We start from the raw sequence: 22,500 nt of genomic DNA, 5'->3' as shown, positions 1-22,500 counted from the left end.
ATTTTAACAGAACTTCAGTGAACTTTTCGTTGTGGTGGAAGCCTTTTTTTCATTTTACTATTTTTGCCTATTAAGGCTTCCTCTGGAGGTGGTTTTTGGTTTGGTTGTTTGTGCTTTGAAGCAGAGGTATCTTCTGCAAGATTTCCTGATTGGGATATGCAGGTAAACCTCTTTTAAGTCTAGATTTACCAACCAGGCATCCTTGCCTAGCATAGGCAGTAACTGTTGTAGAGTCAGCATCTTGAATTTTGGAATGTCCAGGAAGGTATTTAGAATGGATAAGTCCAGAATTGGATGCCATGACTCGTCTTTTCTGGGTACCAGGAAAAGTCTTGAATAAAAACTTTCTCCTTTTTCCTTTTCTGGTACTGGTTGAATATCCCCCATATCCATGAGGGTCATATGACTTGTTTCTGGGCCTCTGCCAACTGATATGGAGGCAGGTCTGGCCATCCGTTTGGAATTGGCAACGTGTGGAAATGAAATCTGTATCCCTGGGAAACTATATTTAAGACCCACTTGTCCTGGGTAATTAGATGCCAATTTTGAGACCATTTACCATAGGGGGGTGTTTTGCTACTTCCAGATTTGGAGTTGGAGGCACCCCACTGTTTTATTCTGCATGCTCCTTGTGACTGAAACCTGGAGCTTTTGGAGTGTCTGGGTTTGACCTGAGCGGCTCTGTCGGGTACTGGAAAGGACCAATTCTTAGTAGGCCAGTGCCTACTGAACCAAGGAGGCTGCAATTGAAAGAAATCTTTTACAGTTTGCATAGTTTTACCTTTGTCTTCCATCTTTTTCAAAACGACTTCTGCCTTATTACCAGACTGTCCTGTTGTAAAGGAGCATCCAACAATTTAGCTTTAACATGATCAGGCAGATTTTGCTCCTTGAGCCAAGCATGCCTTCTTATCGCAGATCCAGTTATGGTGGCCCTGCAAGAGGCCTCCAAGGAATCAAAACCACATTACAAGGTATGCTTTCCAACTTGTTCAGCTGAATGCAATAAATCCTGTAACTATTTTCCACACAATCAGAAATCAACATCACTTTCTGTTTAAGTAAGCCCATGACATGCTGTTGATATTTAAGCATATGAAATTGACAGTTTAAAGCTCCGATTGCCAGGGCTGCAGACATACAAACCTTCTTACCCCATCTATCCAGCACTCTGGAGTCTCTATCAGAAGGGGTAGGGTTTTTAGCAGTAGAAGCCTTAACACCCTTGGGACCCTGAGAAATTGTTTAGGGTCAGCAGTACGATTTTTGAAAAGAAACTTGTGGGAGTCAGGAACCCTGTAATATCTGTCTGGCTTACTAGGAGCTGGAGGCAGGGAATCAGGAGCCATGCTGGATTCTATGAAAACATCAACAATGTCTAAAACAGGAGGTATAGCCAAAGATCTATGCTGAGGAAGAAGAAAATCCCCAAGTCTCTTTTTGGATTCTGAAAAATCTTGACTCTCCCAATGAAAATGTTCCCTTAAGGTATGCAAAGATTCTCCAAAAGAAAAATCCTCAGGAGGAGAAGCAAAAGGGATGGATTCTTCTGCATCAGAGTCCTCATAAGGGGGAACAGAAAATTCCTGATCAGAAGAGGAATCAGAAGAAATGGAAACCTGATCTGAAGATTCATAATCAGTTCCTTGCCTAGGCCTCTTAGCAGGAGGGGGTTGGGAACCCCTGATCAAGGTAATTAAATCCTCAGCCATTTTGATCATTTGTTTTTTAGGCACAGGGGCCAGAACACGTGACTCGTGCGTCAATTTTTCAGACATAGAAGTTGATTTTTCCCTTGTTTTTGATGATGGCGTCGGTTTAAAATACAAATCTTTACGCCTGAAAACACCCTCAGAAGCCGGTGCCTGCTCAGCGGCTCTGGACCCATCCAAGGGAGACATCCGCGGGTTCAATACTTGAAGAATCTCGTGGCATACCGGACTCCGAATGGGTCTCGGTAGAGTCCTGCAAATCAAAAGTAGCGGGCATCAGGGACTGAGAAAGCGCCTCACTGAGTACCGGTGACTGGCTTAGGAGAAGCTTTGTCGGTTTTGGACCTCGACAGTCTGTCTGTCTTTTTCTTTGCATTTTTTGTGAATTCAGGTAGTCAGATTGCTAACCGACGACATTTCAGGACAGTCAAATCTTGAGACAAAGTATTTAGAAGCAAAAATATACCGACACTTAATAGTGCATTGGTTAAATTTAGCACAAAACTGACAGCAAGGCACGTTATGGTCAGGGCCTAGGCAAGGAATAAAGTACAAATGAAAATCCTTATGAGGTATTTGCTTCCCACCAGGAATATAATTACTAACTTTTACTGACATCGGTAGGGAGCAAGAAAAAGTTTCCCCAACAGGGTACTTGGCTTTAGTTTGAAGACCTAGGTTCTGAAACTCGAAAACGAAAATTTCAGGAGTCGGACGACCGGCACTTGTGAACTGCTTCTGCTTCGGGCATCGCGCGGCAAGAAAGACCGATTAAAATGGCGTTGGCTGCATGTTTTATATCCCTGATGACCTGACGTCATGGAAGAGGAGACCACAATCGACGAAGGACCCAAGACTTTGTTATTCAGGCTGACTGAAGGCAACCTGCCAGCAGATTACCCAAATGTAATGACTGCAACAGTGAAACACGAAGAACATCTGAAAATGCATACATCCTGCCCTGAAACCCAGATAAACCTGCAAGATTCCCTGACTGGGATGTGTAGGTAGGCCTCTTTTAGGTCTAGGGTGGCTAACCAAGCATACTTGGAAAGCATAGGAAAAAGCTGCTGGAGGGAGAGGAGGGAAAGGACTTGCTTTTTGGCCTCTGCCCACTGGTTTGGAGGAAGATCTGGGAACCCCTTTGGGGTTGGCAGAGTATGGAAATAATTGTATCTCTGGGACATTATGTCGAGGACCCATCAGTTGTTGGTAATAGAGGCCCAGTTGTTTGCATGGAAGGAGAGTTTTCTTCCTAGGGGCACAAGAAGGTGGGCAGAGGTAAGGGGTGGAGGTGTAAAGTCATTGTGAGTTCTTACCATAAGGGGGTGGGGCTTAGCACTCCCTGTTTTTGAAGAGGAGGAACTCTATTGCTTACATCTCTGCATTCCCTGGGACTGCTGTCTGGTGGGTCTGCTTCCCCTGGGTCTGGGTTGAGCTGGCCTGGAGGGAGCCAGAAAGGACCAGTGCTTGGAGGGGCAATTCTTCCATCTTTTTTTAAGACCTCTTCTGCCTTGGTGCCAAACAAATTGTCTTTCTTCAATGGTGCGTCCAATAATAGACTTGACATGGTCTGCAAGGTCTGATCCTTAAGCCAAGCATGCCTTCTAAGGACAGAACCAGTGACTGCTGCCCTGCAAGATACTTCTAGAGCATCAAAGCCACATTGCAAGGTGTGCTTAAGTAACTTCGCTTGCAGAACACATAAGCTCTTATAATTCTTTATTTTCTGCACAAGCAGGAAATGAAGATATTTTTTGTTTGAGGAGTTCCATGGTATGCTGTTGATATTTCAGCATGTGGAACTGACAATTTAGTGCTCTAACAGCAAGAGTTGCAGAGGTGTATACTTTTTACCCCGCCTGTCCAAAGCTCGAGAATCCATGTCTGAGGGGGTGGGATTCTTAGCTGAGGTTGCTTTAGTTCCTTTAGGTCCTTGGGAGATGACCTCTGGGTCAGCAGTAGGATTTCTGAAAAGGAATTTGAGAGAGTCAGGGACTCTGTAATACCGGTCAGGTTTCATGGGAGCAGGAGGAAGGGTGTCAGGAGTCAAACTGGATTCCATAAAAACATCATCCAAAACATCCAGGACAGGAGGAATGGCTAAGGGTCTATGCTGTGTTAAATCTAAGAATTCCCTGAGTCTCTTTTTGACTGTGGATAGTCCTGACATTCCCATTGGAAATGCTCGCTTAAAGTATGCAGGGTTTCACCAAATGAAAAATCCTCAGGAGGAGAGGCAGAAGGAATGTATTCTTCTGCATCAGAATCCTCACTAACAGAGAGGGGTTGCATGTCTTCAAATTCAGAAACATCAGAGTCATCGGACTCCTGTTCAGAAAAAAACTAGTGGGGACAACTCTCTCTTTCTTTTGGAAGGGGTAGCCTGGCTTCCCCTAATTAGCATAATAAGGTATTCCGCCATTTTAAGCATTTGAGATTGGGGCATGGAAGCAGGTGCCTGAGCTTGGGTCATCGTTTTTTAGGCATAGTTCATACCCTGGGCCTTACAAACTCTGTAGTTTTAGAAAGAACTGAAGTCGTGAAAGAAGTCATCAGTTTGTGTCGACTATCAGTAGTGCGAAGAAAGTACAGTTGTGTACACTTCACATAAATGTAGATGTTCGAGTGTATTCACTGTTGCAGTCATTACATTTAGGGTAATCTGCTGGCAGGTTGCCCTTAGTCTGCCTGAATTCCAAAGTCTTGGGTCGTGCGTCAGTTGCTGTCTCCTCTTCCATGACGTCAGGTCGTCAGAGGTATAAAACATGCAGCCGACTTAGCAATATTATAAATAGTTTCATATATATATATATATACATACATATATATATATATATATATATACATATATATATATATATATACATACATATATATATATGTATATATACATACATATACATGCATCAATATAAACTTTACCTTCATCTACAACCATGGAGGGAGGGTAACCTGGACTGCAACAGTGAATACACTCGAACATCTACATTTATGGTAAGTGTACACAACTGTACTATGTTCTTCATGTTTCACTGTTGCAGTCATTACACATTTGGGTAGAATCCCAAAGCTATGGTTGGGAGGCTGGAGCTAAACAGCATTAGGTGAGGTTATAAGGCCCTGCAGCACTGCAGTGGAAAAGCCTGCCCTGGACTTAGAGTAGAAAGGCAAATGGTAATGCTTTGTAAAGGTGTGAAAGCAGCCTCTAGAATGTCCTTAGTTGGTACTCCTCTGAGAAAGGCTGCTGAAGTAGCTGCAGCCCTGGTGGAGTGAGACCTAATGCCCTTGGGCACAGGTTTGCCATGGTGTAAGTAGCAGAAATGGATGCAATGGCTTATCCACTTTGAAATTGTCTGCTTTGAAATAGCCTTTCCTTCTGATCCTGCAGCATATGACACTAAATTGCTCAGCTTTTCTTAGAGCTTTAGTCCTGCTCAAGTAGAATCTTAGCTGTCTGTGAACGTCCAAGGAATGCAGAATTCTCTCCCCTTTGTTCTGCAGATTTGGATAAAAGGTTGGCAGATGAATTGTTTGGTTAAGAGCCACACTGGAAACGACCTTAGGCATAAAAGTAGGATTTGTCCTCAGAGACACACTGTCTGGGTAAAATATGATAAAAGGCTCTACAGCCATGAGGGCCTGTAGCTCTGAAACTCTTCTTGCTGAAGTAATTGCTAGCAGCAGAGCAGTCTTCCATGATAAGAACTTTATATCAGCTGTAGCAGCTGGTTCAAATGGAGGCACGGTGAGCTTTTCCAACACATAATTGAGGTCCCATGCAGGTAATGGTGATCTTCTAGGAGGCCTTAAATTGTTGGCTCCTCTAAGATACTGCTTTAGTAAAGGATGAGAAAAGATTGGTGGCTCTGTATTGTAATGAGCAGAGAAGGCAGAGGCATGGATTTTGATTGATGAGAAAGATAGGCCTTTGTCCAGCATCTCAGTTAAGTATTGTAATATCTGAGGAATATGTGGTTCTGCTGCATCAGTTCCTTGTGCTCGATTCCAAGCACAGATTCTCTTCCATTTGTCAGCATAAGATTTTCTAGTACTAGGCCTTCTGGCTTCCAAAATGACATCCATCACAGCTTTACTGAGAGGTGTCGTTTGTGTGATTACAGGATTAGCCATGCTGCCAGGTTCAGTGTTTAATTGATTGTGCAGGATCTGATTGTTTTGCTGGGACAGTAGTTGTGGTTTTTGAGGCAAGGTTCAAGCTGGGTACTGAGACAAGTTCCTTAGGATTGGGTACCAGTATTGGCTGGGCCAGTCCGGGGCAATTAATATCATCTTTGGCTTCTCTAGTCTGACTTTTAGGAGGACCTTGGGTAGAAGAAAGTAGAGGAGGAAAGGCATAAACTGACAGGTTTTTCCAACTGAAGGACAGGACATTCACTTTCCATGCTTGTCTGTGATAAGTCCTTGTGCAGAATCTTTTCAGTTGATAATTTTGAGGAGAGGCAAATAGATCTATGTTTGGGCTCCCCCATTTCTCTGTTATCATGCTGAAGACTTGTGGATTTAGTTTCCACTCGTTAGGATCCATAAGGTTTCTGCTTAATTAGTCTGCCAGAGTGTTTTGTTTTCCTGGCAGGAATTGAGCTTGAAGATGTATTTGGTAGGTCAAAGCTGTCCCCCACAGTGCCATGGCTAATCTGCAAAAGGGGTATGAGTGTGTGCCCCCCTTGCTTGTTTATATATCACATGACTGTGGTGTTGTCCGTCTTTATCAGTAGTTGTCCTGGATGAAGTAAGTCCTTGAAGGCTGTTAGGGCATTTTGAATATGTAGATGCATTTGATTTGGGGTCCATATTTCCTGAATGCATCTTCCTGCCATGTGGGCCCCCCAGGCATAATCCGATGCATCTGTTGTTAAGGTTTGGCTGGCAGGGGGTAGAATGAAGGGCCATCCCATGTTTTGGTGACAGGCCTTTGCCCACCACAGAAATTCCTGTTGCAGGCAGGGAATGAGAGGAATCATTGTTTACAGACTGTGTGAATGTTGACTCCATAAACTTTTTAGGTACCATTGAAGTTTCCTCATATGCAGTCTTGCATATGGAATTAGTATGATGCAGGATGCCATAAAGCCCAGAGCCCACATAACTGGTCTTGCAGAAGACTGGGTTTTTGTTGCCATCAGTTTGAAGTAGTCATTTGCCTTTGTTTGCCTGGCGTGAGGTGAGCCATCTGGGCAGTTGTATTCAAAGCTTGCACCCAGGAATGTTAACTTTTGAGAGGGTACCAGTTGTGATTTCTTTTCGTTTATTGTGTACCCTAGGCATGTTAGAAGCCTCTTCACAAACGCCAGGTGTCGTAGAACAGTGTCCTCCTTCTCTGCTTGAATGAGACAGTCGTCCAAGTACGGATATATTTGAATACTTCGTCTGCAAAATGCAATTACTGGTGCCAGGCACTTTGTAAAGACCCTGAGCTCAGTAGATAAGCCAAAGGGCAGTGCAGAGAACTGGTAATGCATTAAGCCAGCCTTGAATCTGAGGTATCTTCTGCAGGACTGTCTTATTGGGACATGCAGGTATGCCTCTTTTAGGTCTAAAGTCACCAGCCAAGCATTCTTGCCCAGCATGGGCAGAAGCTGTTGTAAAGTAATAATTTTGAATTTTGGAATGTCCAGGTATGTGTTCAAAATCAATAAATCCAGTATTGTCCGCCAGGCCTTGTCCTTTCTGGGTACCAAGAACAGTCTTGATTAAAAACCTTGTCCTTTTTCCTGTTCTGGTACTGTCTGAATGGTCCCCATATCCATGAGGGACGTAACCTGTTTCTGTGCCTCTGCCCATTGGTCTTTTGACAGATCTGGCCAACCATTTGTCATTGGCAGAATGTGGAAATGGAATCTGTATCCCTGTGATACGATGTTTAGTACCCACCTGTCCTGGGTTATTAACTGCCAATTTTGAGCAAAAAGTGCTAATTTTCCTCCTATGGGTGCTGCCAAAAGATAAGTGCTTGGTATAGGCAGAGGGAAGTCATTGGAATTGCTTTCTATAGGTTTGTGCTTTATCTCCTCCAGATTTGGAGCTTGATGTGCTCCATTGCTTTGACCTGTATGAGTTTTGAGCCTGGTACCTGGAACCATTAGGGCGTCTGGATTTGCCCCTTTGAGCTCTTTCTGACACAAGAAAGGACCAATTTTCTGTAGGCCAGTGTCTACTGAATCTTGGTGGCTGTACTTGTAAGAAATCTTTAACAGTTTGCATAGACTTAGCTTTGTCTTCCATTTTCTTTAAAACCTCTTCTGCCTTAATACCAAACAGAGAATCATGCTGTAATTGTGCATACAGCAATTTAGGTTTAACATGCTCAGGCAAATTTTGTTCCTTTAACCAGGCATGCCTACTAATCACAGATCCAGTAACTGCGGCCATGCAGGAGGCCTCTAAAGAATCAAAACCACATTGCAAATTATGCTTTCCAACTTGTTCAGCTGCATGCAATAATTCCTGCAATTCTTTATTTTCTGCACATTCTGAAATCAACATTATTTTCTGTTTCAGCAATTGCATAACATGTTGTTGGTACTTAAGCATATGAAATTGACAGTTTAAGGCCCTGATTGCCAAGGTTGCAGATGTATAAACCTTTTTTCCCTATCTGTCCAGTGCCCTTGAATCTCTGTTGGAGGGGGGTAGGGTTTTTTGCTGTTGAGGCCTTAACACCATTTGGACCCTGTGAAATAGTTTCAGGATCAGCAGCAGGGTTTCTAAATAAAAATTTATGAGAGTCAGGGATCCTGTAATATCTGTCAGGCTTACTGGGAGCTGGAGGTAAGGAGTCAGGGGTCAGGCTTGACTCCGAAAACACATCATCCACAATGGCTAAAACAGGGGAAATTGCTAAAGGCTTGTGCTGAGGGAGAAGGTAATCCCTGAGCCTCTTTTTTGATTCTGAGAAGTCTTGACTCTCCCAGTGAATCTCTCAAAGTATGCAAGGTTTCTCCAAATGAATAATCCTCAGGAGGATATGCAGATTGAATAGACTCCTCAGCATAAGAATCCTCATAGGGTGGCAAAGATAATTCCTGATCAGAAGAGGAATCAGAAGAAATAGAAACCTGAAATGAAGATTCATAGTCAGTGTCTTGCCTAGGGCTATTATCTGGAGGGGGATGGGTACCCCTGATAAAGGTAATAAGGTCTTCAGCCATTTTGATAATCATTTTTTTAGGCACAGAGGCCTGTGCACGTGGCTCAGGCGTCGTGTTTTTAGTTTTAGAAGATGCCTTTGGTTTTGCAGCTGTCGTCGGTTTGATATATAAATGTTGAGGTCTGAATACACCCTCAGAAGCCGGTGCCTGCTCAGCGGCTCCGGACCCATCCAAGGGAGATACATCCATCGGTCCAATACCTTGAGTATCTTGCGGTATGCCGGACTCCACATGGGTGTCGGTAGAGGCCTGCAACTCGAAGGTAGTGGGTATCAGGGGCTGTGAAAGCACCTCACTGAGTACCGGCGACTGGCTTAGGAGAAGCTTCGTCGGTTTTGGATCTCGACTGCTTTTCTCTGTCCTTTTCTTTGCGTTTTTTATGTACTCCAGTAGTCGGATTGCTCTCCGACGACATTTCTGGGTAGTTAAATCTGTTTCCAAAATACTTAAATGCAAAAATATACCAACGCTTAATAGTGCTTTGGTTAAATCTAGCACAAAACCGACAGGCAGGCACGTTGTGATCAGGGCCTAAGCAAGGAATACAGTATAAATGGAAATCCTTATGAGGTATTTGCTTCCCACAAGTAATGCAATTATTAACTTTTTCTGACATCGAAAAAAAGCAAGAAAAAAGTTTCCCCAACAGGGTACTTCGCTTTAGTGAAGACTTTGGTTCTGAAACTCAAACTCGAACATTTCAGTAGTCTGCTGACCGGCACTTGCGAAATGCTTCTGCTTCGGGCACCGCGGGGCTAGAAAGACTGAAGAAAATGGCGTCGGCTGCATGTTTTATACCCCTGACGACCTGACGTCATGGAAGAGGAGACAGCAACCGACGCAGGACCCAAGACTTAGGAATTCAGGCAGACTGAGGGCAACCTGCCAGCAGATTACCCTAAATGTAATGACTGCAACAGTGAAACACGAAGAACATCTTCCTCGGAAGCCAGTGCCTGCTCAGCGGCTCCAGACCCATCTAAGGTAGAGACATCCGCAGGATGCTTAGTCGAAGAAGAGTCTCGCGGCATACCGCACTCCAAACGGGTGTCAGTAGCAGCCTGCGAATCCACAGAAGCGGCCATCAGGGGCTGTGAAAGCGCCTCACTGAGGACCGGAGAACTGACAACTAGCTTAACGGAAGCGTCGTCGGCAGTTTTGGACCAGTGCGGTCTATCTCCGTCTTTATCCTTACTTTTTTTGGAAGATTGGTGGTTGGATGGCTTACCAAAGTCATATCGGAATATGAGGAGTAAGCGAGAAAATATTTAGCTACAATAAGGGCCAGACAACATAGTTCTGGCATTGAACAAAGCACAAAAGTGACAGCGACGGGCATCGTGGTCTGAGCCTAAACAGGTGACGCAGTAAGAATGGAAGTCTCAGTGTGGTATTTGCTTTCCACAGGCGAGACAATTGTTAACTTTTTCTGACATCAGATAGAGCAAGAAAAAAGGATCCCCAATGGGGTACTTAGCTTTAGAAGACTTCAACTTCAATTCGGAAACGAAAACTCAGGTAGTGGCCGACTGGCACTCGTGCAAACTGCTTCTGCCTTCTCGGCAAGAAAGACTGATGCAATGACGTCGGCTGCCTGATTTTATACCACTGATTACCTGATGTCAGTCCTGGAGCGACAGCAACTGACGCAGAAATACTAAGCCCCTGGCAGGATAACCCAAGTGTGAGGACTGCAACAGTGAAACAAGAAGAACATCAGAATTTTCTCATCTGTCTATTCTGGGGGGAGGCAAACAGATCTATATGTGGTGTACCCCATCGGTGGACTATGTGTAGGAAAACTTCCCTGTGTAACATGCACTCGTGATGTAGAGAGAATGATCTGCTTAGAGCATCTGCCTGGAGGTTGTCCTGGGAAGGGATCCATGTTGCCTGTAGAGATAAGTTGTTCTGCGAGGCTAATTCCCAAATTTACACTGCCAGCCTGCATAGAAGGTAAGAACTGGTCACTCCCTGTTTGCTGATGTACCACGACAGTGGTGGTGTCGGTGAAGATTAGCAGAAGCCCTGGCTGAAGGATAGGGAGAAAAGCCTTCAGGGCTAAATGAACCACCATCATTTCCCTGATGTTGATGTGTTTCCTCAAGAGGGATGCCTGCCAAGGTGCTTGTACCTTGAGTCCCTTCATGGTAGCCCCCCAGCCCAGATCCGAGGCATGTGTGTGCATATGTTGAACTGGTGTGGGGGCTAGGAGAATTAGTACTGGATTCCTTTGAATCTGCTGTAACCACCACCTTAGTTGTTTGTAGACAAGGCAGAAGGGGGATTTGGAAGTCTAGAGGATGACTGTGCTGGGACCATACATTCTTTAAATACAACTTCAGCTTCCTCATGCTTGGGGAAGTATAGGGATGATGGCTGCCATAACACTCAGAAGGCACATAAACTGTCTTGCTGACAGCTGGTCTAGCTGGAGGCGGCCCTGAAAATGGTATGTCAGGAAGTTACTTTGTCTTGGGGTAAAAATGCTTTCATTAGGCCTGTCCAAATCCTGCAGCCCAGGAAGACATTGTCTTGTTCTGAGGATATGGATGACTTGGGGAAGGTTCAATATGAAACCTAGTCTCTGGAGGCAGGGACATACAAACTGTAGATGACTTTTGAGGGTCTCTTTTTCTGCAATAATTAGAATACAGTCTAGGTAGGGATAGATCTGTATATGCCCTTGGTCCTGCAGAAGGCTATGGCAGGAGCTAGGTATTTGGTGAAAACCCTTGGTGCAGTGGACAAACCGAAGGGCAAGGCAGTAAATTGAAAATGAGAGCAAGGCCCAGCAAAGCACAAGTATTTCTTGTGGTTTGGGGGTATGGGGATGTGGAGGTAAGCCTTCAGGCCCAAGTGGCCATGAATGCTTGTGGTGGCAATAGTGGAAGCAAGGTCTGTAGGGACAGCATTCTGAAAGAGGGGACTTTTAGAAAAAAATTTAGAATGGGTAAGCCCAGCATAGGTCTCCATGGTCCATCCTTTTTTGGAACTAGGAAAAGTCTGGAGTAAAAACGTTTTCCTTCTTGTCCTGATGGGACGGGCTCTATGATGCCTTGTGCCCGTAGATCCTGGATAATGTGTGGAATTAGGTGAAGCTGATTTTTGGGTGGAAAAGGAATGCCCTGTGGGGTGGGTCTTTCCCGCCAGGATAGAAAATATCCTTTTTCCACTATTGCCAACACCCAGTGGTCTGTGGCGATTTCTTTCCAAAGTGGCAGACAGCGAGAGATGGGAAGACAGGGGGAGATGGACAAGGCCATCATGCATTGTTGCCATTATTTCTGTCCTGAAAAGACCGTCTTTGGACTGGCTGAGAAGAGGTAGTCCTTTAAGAGGACTGCCTCCTAGCCCCTTTCCTATGCCTGGTAGAAGAAAGGGTGGTCATGGAGGGGGACCATCTGACATACGATGTTTTGGCAGGATAACTTCTCTAGTACTTGGGTATAAGAGATACCAGCAGGTGTTTAATATCCTGCAGCTCTTTGCTCTCCACCTGTCGATTTTTAAATAGTTCTGCAGACTGCTTACCAAACAGAAGGTTATGATCAAGAGGAGCATCTAGGATTTTGGACTTAAAACCTTCTGGCAGTGGTTGGAGCCTAAGCCAGGAATATCTATGCAGAACTGATGCAGTTACAGCTGATCATAACTGCATCTAATGGAGTGCCTGGCCACCTGGGATGACAACGATAGCTTAGATGCTGCTTCAGTTTTGTTAGGAGAGTCAGGCAGGGAGTTCAGAAATATACAGGCTTGGGATACCAAGTCCAAGGCATATTTCACCATCATATGTGTTTGGTAGTTAATAGCTCTAAAAGGCCAGGGTGGAAGAGGTCCAAGTCTTCTTGCCCAACCTATCCATAATTTTACTGTCTTATCTGAAGGTAATAGAGACAAAGAAGGGAGCAGTCTAGCTTGTCTATCTGGGGCCACAGCTATAACAGCAGGGTCTGCCAAGGGGGGTTTTTACTAGGAACTTGTGGTCATCAGGCACCTTACAGAAATGGTCTGGTCTCATTAGGGCAGGTGGCTGAGAGTCAGGGTTCTTAGAACAAGAAGCAAATGTGTCAAGGTATGCAGGGATCACTGGAGGAATGGCTGATGGGGAGGGTGATTCAACCTGCAACAACTCAAATTCTTTTTTGAGTTTCTGTCATTTGGGAAGTATCCCATTTGAAGTATTCTTTCATCTTAGTGATAGTTTCACCAAATGTTATGCCCTCTGGAGGAGAATCTCCTTATACAGAATCCTCATCTGGAGAATAACATTCCAGGTGGGAGGCTATTTGGGATGAGTATTTATTAGACTCCTCAGAGCAAGAAGAGAGGGCCTCTTCTTATTCCTGGGGAACAGAGAGGAGGAATGAGGTAGCAGAAGTAGAACTTGGGCTGAGGAGGATGTAGGCCCTAAGGAACATGAAGGCTTACATCAGGGACCGAGCAAAAGACTGCTATTCCGGTTGTCCTTCATGAGAGGAAGATAAATATTTAGTTTTTTGTCTTCTTTTTAAAGGAGTAGTTTTGGGAGACACTGCAGGCCTTGATTCTGCGGCCTTACCACAGGAAGCAGACTTGGATTCCTGAGATCTAGAAGGGAGTCCGGTGGAACCTGTTACCCCCTTATCATAGGAAATAACTGACGTCTTGGACATCTTGGTAGACATGCCAGCTGGCGTTTCAGAGACGGCTACCTTGAGGGGAGCCACAGAAGCAGACTGCTCTAGCAGACATCCCTCAACCCCTATATCGGAGGTTGGCGAAGCGTCTAAGGAGAGGCAGTGGTGACGGGCCGGAAAATGTTGGCCTTTTTCTTCGGTGGTTCCATCAGACTGGCTGATTCTGAATCTGTTCTAAGGGCTAAGCTTCTTAAGCCTTTGATTTTCTAAGTACAGGTTAAGGGCAGCCAAATGGCTTCTAAGTTTTAGGGACTAAGAATCGGCAGATGGAGCAGGAGGTATTGTCGTGTTCCCAGCCTATTCAAAAGAGGCACTGGTTATGGGTTTCCTTATGTGGAATTTGACACCCGCATCGGCATTTACCCTTCTTAGTGGACATCGGCTAATGTAAAACCAGCAAACCAAGCTCAGCCAATTAATATAAGAAATCCCCAACAAAGTACTTGGCTTTAGACGTCTTGATAGAGAGGAGCAATGCGATCGATCTGATGTTCAACTGCGGCATAAAAGTTCTGAGGTCTGCATATGCAGACATCACATTTAAGGCCCTATGTGTGACGTCTCACACACCAACAGCAACCAGGCTGAAAGTTTTTGTATAAGAGAAGACGTTTGAGTCACCTGAGGCGGAGGATCCCACAATAAGACTACTGCAACATGAGAATAGAAGGACATCTTCAGTTTCTATCTAAATTCTAACTTATTTTATTTTATTTTTATTTAACATTTGTTGACCGGGAAAGTCCGACTAGGTTCCACAGATCCAGTTTTCAGCGAAGGCCCGGAGAGAAATGCTCCAGATGCATGTCTTTAGAATGTGGGAGGAAACCGGAGTACCCGGAGGAAACCTTGAGCAGGGAGAACATGCAAACTCCGCACAGAAGGCACCCCGCCGAGAATCGAACCAGAGAACCTCTTGCTGTGAGGCGACAGCATTAACTGCTGCACCACTGCACCGCCCAATAAATAAAATAAAAAACATGAGAATAGAAGGACATCTTCAGTTTCTATCTAAATTCTAACTTACTAATCCTTTGTTCTAGACTGCCCCTTTGTTTTCCATATCTAAGTTTAATAACTAGACTGGTTTCTATGGGAAATGTTTGATTTACAATGGCCACACCTATTAGTCTGTGCAGTGTGCACACTGTAGAATACTAATTTGTTTGTACTGTGTTAAAATCTATTTAACACACAAACTCACACATGACATGTTTGATCAGGGCCTTCATTGAGGAGATGACTCAAACCACCTCTTCCCTCACCAAATAAATGTTCATACATTTCCAAAGAGGAACAACCAACCATTGTTTTTTCTTCAGCTCAAACAATTATCAAAAAAGCTATTACCAAGAGGGCCTACAACAGGTAAGGATATTTTCTAACTTTTCTTAATGACAGCTGTATCCAGCTGCTCTGAATTTGTTAAGATACAGAGATAGGTAAAGTCCCTCCTCCCCCAATCTCCCAAATGGCTGTGCTCAAATGTGGCTGTTGGGGGCTACTGGGAAGAGCAGAAGCATACTCAGATCTGTTGCTGACATCACAAAAGTCTTCATAGGCTGCACTCCTATAAAAAGAAAGCATCCTACCAGATGTCAAACAAACAATTATCTAACATTAAAGGTCCTGAGTTGGAGCCCTGAAGCTACAGGATGTGGTCAAACCTCCTCACTTGAACCATCGAGGTATGGTGGACTATGAGAGGACTAGAATCGTAGTAAGCAGCATTGAGTAACAAAAGCCAGGGGGAAAAGACAGACTGTTCTCTAAGAAGAGACCTGTTGTAAACACACACACATACTGTCCATCCAAACGGTGGACAGGTAAGGATTACATGCAGGAATGCAAACTCAAGGTAGCTTGCAAGGGATTAGTTTTCCATGGGCCTCCTCTTTACATTTAGAGAGCAAACAAGCTTGAATTCAAGTTATTGCTAGTTGAAGACAAGAACACAATACGGGAAGATCACAAGGCTCTCTGACAGATTTACTTCCAGAAAGGATGCCAACTGTCTTCTGCTTCCTTCACCTTTTCACAGTGCCCTGGGCACAGATTCGGGGCTATGCTGCACACGTTCATACACATCCATTTCCACAAATAGCACTTTTAACCACGCTGTCAACCTCCAAGTTGTGAGGTAGATCACAGTTTTTTCCCTCTTTCAGATTTCCAGGATGAACCACTGGCATTTATGCCAGTGCTTCATGCCTTGCCTCTTTTGTAACACATGCAATGCTGTATAGGCTCTAGATCATGACTGGCACAGGAGTACATCAATGGATTAGCTGTTTCAGGAAGTGAGCAACTGAGCTCTTCCATAACTCAGACGTCAGTCTTGACATTTATGTGACAGCAGGAAAAAAAAAAAAGGGTGGACAACAGTTAGGCATTCTGTCCTACTGCAACATGTTATACAACACACTATAAACTAAATGAGGACACGTGCTACTAAAAGCAAGAACTTAACAGAAAAAAATTGCAAAAGAAAAGCTATTCCATTTTCTTCCAATTGTAAACTCAGATTGTTGCTAAGACAGGAGATGCAGATATTCAAATAATTACACTAGCACAATTTCTTTTTAACTCTCTTAACTCCCTACCAGGTGTGTGGTTTCTGAGGTGTCAAAACTAAGCCAATCTCATGGAAGGTGAATCATTTAGAGCAAAAGCTCAACATCCAAGACGTCTTAAAAAAAAAAAAAAAACTCCACAGCAAACATCTACATTTTTAATTAACTTGCAGAAAACACTGACGCACACAGCCTAAATAAAGAACAAATGCCCAAAAGATCTCAACTATTAGCTACAAGGGCACACACCACTTCCAACATTATTACCGTTTCTGCAGGAACATAATGCAACACTACAATACCAAGTGAAAACATACATTCAATGGAAAAACTCTTTTCAAACAAGCTGAGAACACAAGCATACCTAAACCTCTAACCTAGAGATTTTTTTTAAATCAATTTAGCTTCTCCAATGGATTTAAACTCTGGAGTACAACCCCCCACCCCACCCCCAAAAATATGCTGTTCTGAATTGTAAAGCCATGCATGTTCCAACCTCAGCTGTGTCTGCCTTGGATATAGCAAAGTAGCAGTGGAAAACAACACATAAAATGTAAGCAAACTGTGGTACAGTTAACACACGAGTACCTCAGCATGCTTACGCTATTACATTACTACAGAAAATGAAGGAAACTGAAGAAAAGGCAGCTAAATAAAAGTAGATGACACAAACTTCATAAAGCCTATTTCTTTTATTTCCACCTAGGTGCTGCTGTCTACCTGCATACTCTTCCATTAGCAAAACTCACTTGTTTGGGAAAAGACAGAACTTTCCTTTCCTTTTAGAGATGAAAAGAAACTGGGAAATCTGACTCAACAAAAATGCGCTAAATGAAAACATAGCTTTGTCTACTGCAGCCAGAATACAGAATATAGAACTTCCTTAAGAAATTTCAACACAAGAAACTCTAAAACTGGAGTGTCTTCCAGGTAAAACATGATCTTTAACTTTTCATACTCCTAAAAATTTAAGTCAAATGTAGCTCTAAACTTTACAATGCTAACTAAACTACAGAAAGCTTCTTAAAAGACCACAATGCATTAACAAGAAAATACTTGCCTTCATTTATTTTTGATATATCCACACTGGAATTATTAAGCTGCAAAGTGGCCTGCAATGCTGGAAGCAGCTGTCGAAGAAGAGATGGATCTTGAAGTAATGGAGGAACTGGGGACTGAAGAACAGGAGAAACAGGAACTGTAGATGCTGTGGACTGAGTAGCAGCAGGGTTTAACCCAGAAGATGGTGTACAGGATGATGCAGATGATGACGATGTTGAAGATGTGGAAGGGGTGGTGCAGGAATGAGAAAGTGATTTGTCCACTGGCACAGCTTCTGAAAATTAAATCAAGTTAATTTTAACCTGGGATAGTTAAAAACTTAAGATGCATTTTACAGTCCTACTATAACTTATATGTACAGTTTACTGACTCATTTGCTGGAAAATTGCACAAAAATCTCACCTGCCTCCTAAATTTAGTAGTTACTGTGTTTTCAGTGTTATCCCTTACTTCTTCAGCCACAAACTGGTAAAATGACACAGAGGACTGCTAACTTTACACCCTGTCAAAGTACAGTGTAAGAACTTACCATAACGGTGGGTGTCCTAACTATCGCTACTGTAATATTCTTAACAGATAGGTTGTAGCTCACGGACGGCTGGCTTGGGTATCAAAGCTTTACCTTTGTACAATGTACGTCCGGGCAATGACCTCTGCTTGTGGAGTCCAGAAATAAAATATATATATATATATATATATATATATATATATATATATATATATATATATATACACACACAAGATCCTCAGACCATACCCCAAGCCAACAGTGGCCTGGAGACCAAGGGAGGAGAAAGATCAGCTAGGAGGGGCTTAAGTTGAAAAGGGTAAGCAAGTTCTCTCCAAGAAAGTAAGATCCTGTGATACTGCATGTGCACATGTAAGGCACAGTATTAGTGCCAATGAGAAGAAACACAGTAATTAAAAAGATGAATACATGGGAGAGAAGGAATACTGCAATGGTGATCAGCAAGACATCTACTGATATGATACATTCTTACACAAATTTACTATGTCCTGACTGAGTCATTATTGAAGTATTCTTATCAGAAGAGTGATTCCCAGAGATGTACAGAGAGGGTGGCAGGTTTAAGAGTAACAAGAACAGAAGTCCACGAGGCCAGACAGAATAGTTCTGGCAAACACTGCCCTGGGACCTAGAGAAATCATCTAATGTAGTGTTTTGTGACGGTATGAACAGATGGCTAGATAGCTGCTTCAAATATGAACCTGATATCCACTCCCTGGTAGAAAGCATCTGAAGAAGATACTGCTCAAGTGTAGTGTAAGTAAAATTTTCCCATGGTGAGAGTAGCAGTAGTAGTCTCTGAGATCCAGGAAGCAAAAGATTGCTTGAAAACTGGTTGCCCTAGCCTGGAATCCATAAAGGAAACAGTATCGGTTTTTTTCTGATATCCTGAGCTTTCTCCAGGTAAAACCTGGATGGTCTGAACATGTCGCAACGAGTGCAATATTATTTCCCCTTTATTATTATGGGGATTAGGAAAAAAGGTACAGGTTGACCGCCTGGTTGAGACTAAGTTCCCCAAATTCTTTTGGCATGAAGAATGGACTGGCCCCAGAGGCTTACCCTATCTTTGTGGAAGATGAAAAAAGGAGCAGCAGCAATGAAAACATCCAGGTCTGAGACCCTGCAGGCTGAAGTCAAGGCCAAAGGGATCACTGCTTTCCAAGTGCAGAATTTTTAAGTAGCTGGTTGAAAAAAAAGGTAAATTCAGTTTTAAGGTCCCAAGGGAAGGCTATAAAGTTTCTGCTGGAGTTTAAGGTGTAAAATTAGAAGTTATGTACCTACCATAACGTTCCATGTTAGTTGTCTTCTCTCGCCTTCTTTCTTGCTGGATGGGTTTGGAGCCGATCCTCGGCTCCGACTCAGCACTTGCTAAGCTCGAGAGCTAATTTTTACCAGCTCGAGGCAACCCTATATCCCATGATGCAAGGCAGAGATTACTCAGATCTCATTTGGTAGCTAAAGAAATAGTAGTAATTTCTTCCAACTTAGGAGGAAGAAATAAAATACTAAATAACATCATAAACCTGTAGAAAGGATCCACATAACCTAGCGAAACTAGGAGTTGAACAGGTAGAAAAAGGTAAAACCTCTTAATAGAGGATGAATAATCTTCTCGGTCTGACCAGGCTAGGGGGAAGGAGGGCAGGACGCAAGAAAGGCGGCGAGAGAAGACAACTAACATGGAACGTTATGGTAGGTACATAACTTCTAAATGTTAAGTTGTCAATCTCGCCTTCATTCTTGCTGGATGGGACTGCGTCCCTAGCACCTCTTTCCTGGGTGGCTCATTGGAACAGACTCTTGAGAACGGTGGAACCAAAATTTGCTCGGTCTCTGGAGACCGAATCTAATTTGTAATGTGAGACAAAGGTATGAGAAGAGGCCCATGTGGCTGCTGCACAAATAGTGTCTATTGGAAGTCTAGCTTGAAAAGCTGTAGATGTAGCTACAGCTCTGGTAGAATGGGCTTTTGGGATAGAAACCAATTCTTTGCCCCTGAGCTGATAAATGTAAGTGATCAAGGAAGACGGCCACCTAGATAAAGTTACCTTAGAAACTGGAAGGCCTTTCCTGTTCTCTGCATAAGATAGAAAAAGTTGATCAGACTTCCTAAAAATTTTTGTCTTATCTAGATAATATCTCAGCTGACGGTGAACATCGAGATAATGTAACTTTTGTTCAGCTCTATCAGAATAATTCGGGAAAAATACTGGAAGATCAATGGACTGATTCAGGTTAGTCTGAGATGCCACCTTTGGTAAGAAAGACGGATTAGTTCTTAGGGATACCCTATCTTTGTGAAATATTAGATAGGGAGGACGAACACAGAGAGCATGAAGCTCAGATACTCTCCTAGCAGATGTAATGGCAACTAGAAAAAGTGTCTTCCAAGAAAGCAATTTCAAGGAACAGACAGCTGCAGGTTCGAACGGGGGAAGAATCAAGGATGTTAAAACTAAATTTAGATCCCACTGTGGTGGGGGGTCTCTAATTGGAGGTTTCAATAAAAAAAATAGCTCGAAGGAATGCCTTGCAAAGTTTATGTGACATAATGCTGTGGTCCAAAAAGCCTATGTGAAAATATGAAATGGCTGCCAGTTGAACTTTCACTGTGGAAGAAGAGGATCCTGAATTAAAAATGTGAGCTAGGAAGTCCAATACCGAATTAATTGGAGCAGTATAGGGGTCTATGTTCCTAGCTTTTGCCCAGAAAGAGAAACGTCGCCATTTACTAGTGTAGATCTTTCTGGTAGAAGATTTTAGGGAAGCTACTATGATATCCCGTACAGGATTAGAAATCATAGGAAGCCTGGCTAAGGATGGAAGTGGACCAACCAAGCAGTGAGGTTGAGAGAGGGTATGGATTGGTGCAGTTGACCCGACTGGTGGGTCAGAAGATCTGGAACCGGGTCCAGATGCCATGGCTGTACCAAGAGGTAATGATGTAGGAGCGGAAACCATATCTGTCGAGGCCAATAAGGGGCAATGAGAATCAACTTGACTCTCAAAGGCGGTTGCTTTCTGAATTAGCTGAGGTATCAGCGGAAAGGAGGAAAGGCGTAAAGAAGTCCCCGGGCCAATCTTGGGTTAGAGCGTCTCTGGGGGATGGCCTGGAAGGGGAAAGAGAGAAGAAGTCTGGGCATTTGCTGTTTTGAGGTGCAGCGAAAAGGTCGCAACAAGGAAGTCCCCACTTCTGAAAAATCTCTTCCGTCACTGACTGTTTGAGAGACCACTCGTGAGGCATGAGAATAGCTCTGCTCAATCTGTCCGCTATGATGTTGGATTTCCCGGGGATGTGCGTTGCTATCAGAAAGCGATGAGAGGAGATCGCCCATTGCCAAAGTCTGAGAGCCTCTCGACATAGTGGATAGGACTTTGTTCCGCCCTGTTTGTTTATGTACCACACTACGGACATATTGTCCGTTTGAACTGCAATTGTTCCCTGAGGAAGAGAGTCGTTGAGGGCTTGCAACGTTAAAAGCACTGCTCTCATCTCCAGAACATTTATGTGCAGATGGTACTCGAAAGGTTACCAAGTGCCATGGACCATTCTGCCCTGATAATGCCCCCACCCGATCAGGAGGCGTCCGATGTAACCGTGGCAACTGGGGCAAGAGGAACAAATGGTCTGCCTTGATGGATTTGAGGGGACGATATCCACCAAGTCAGATGCCTTTTGCAAGTTGGAGTTACTATGATTTGGTGACGCATGGGAAGTTGTTGAAAGGACCATTGGGTGAATAGCATCCATTGTAGAAGCCGCATGTAAAAGCGGGTGAGAGGAAGAAGTGTTATGGCGGCCGCCATAAGACCCAGTACTTTCAGAGCAAATCTGGCCTGAATTTTGTTGCTGAATAGAATCACTTGGACGTGTATTTGAATGTCCGAGATCCTTTGGTCTGTCAACCTTGCAGAAAGTTGTATGGTGTCCAATTTTGCGCCTATAAAAGTAAAATATTGACAAGGCGACAAGGCAGATTTTTCGAAATTTATAGAAATTCCTAGCCCTCTGCAAGTATGAATGGTGTAATTTCCTGGCTTGGAGAAGCTGATGCCTGGTGGTGGCAGTGAGGAGCCAGTAGTCTAGATATGGAAACACCTAGAATCCTTGACGTCTCAGGTGAGCCGTAACCACTGCCATGCATTTGGTGAACACTCTGGGGGCTGTAGTGAGTCCAAAGGGCAGGGCTCTGAATTGGAAGTGACTGGTCCCCAGCCGGAAGCGGAGAAATCTTCTGGAGCGTCTGTGAATTTTTATGTGGTAGTACGTATCCTGAAGATCTATTGAGCACATCTAATTGTCCTTGCCCAGAAAGGGCAGAATGGACTGGAGCGTGACCATCCGGAATCTTGATTTCTTTACAAACTTGTTGAGTTTGCTCAGATCTAATATTGGTCTCCAGTCCCCTGTCTTTTTTGGAACTAAAAAGAACCTTGAGTAGATTCGGATCCTATTTGGTCTGCGGGACTGGCTGGATGGCTCTTTTACTAGCAGTTTTGATATTTCTAGTACTGCTAGTTCCCTTAGACCGGGTGGAACGTCTGGAAGGGTTCCCTTTTGATGAATTGGGGTTTGAATAAAGGGAATTTTGTAACCCTCGGATATAATTGACTGTACCCACTTGTGTTGAGAAATGTAAATCCAGGCTATTGGGTACATTGATAATTTTCTCCCGACTGCCTCCGGGCGGACAATCGGGCAACATCTCAGGGATGCTGGAAGGGTTTGTCAGAAAGAGGCCTTGATTCCCCGGGCCCATTTTGTTA

The 22,500-nt window shown here is 43.8% G+C and overlaps 1 protein-coding gene across 2 annotated transcripts in view; it reads right to left on the bottom strand.

Moving 5' to 3' along the window:
- Nucleotides 1-22,500, bottom strand: part of WAC (WW domain containing adaptor with coiled-coil) — a 2,564,300-nt gene that overhangs the window by 1,243,157 nt on the left and 1,298,643 nt on the right. For both annotated transcript variants that reach the window (XM_044066675.1, XM_044066674.1), the window contains one exon: nucleotides 17,200-17,475. In XM_044066675.1, the coding sequence (XP_043922610.1) occupies nucleotides 17,200-17,475 (276 nt within the window). The remainder of the gene's footprint in view (nucleotides 1-17,199; nucleotides 17,476-22,500) is intronic.

Source organism: Protopterus annectens, chromosome 3.part1, assembly GCF_019279795.1.
Source record: "Protopterus annectens isolate FY-2018-M chromosome 3.part1, PAN1.0, whole genome shotgun sequence".
Taxonomy (NCBI): domain Eukaryota; kingdom Metazoa; phylum Chordata; order Ceratodontiformes; family Protopteridae; genus Protopterus; species Protopterus annectens.
This window is presented reverse-complemented; position numbering and strand designations above follow the sequence as displayed.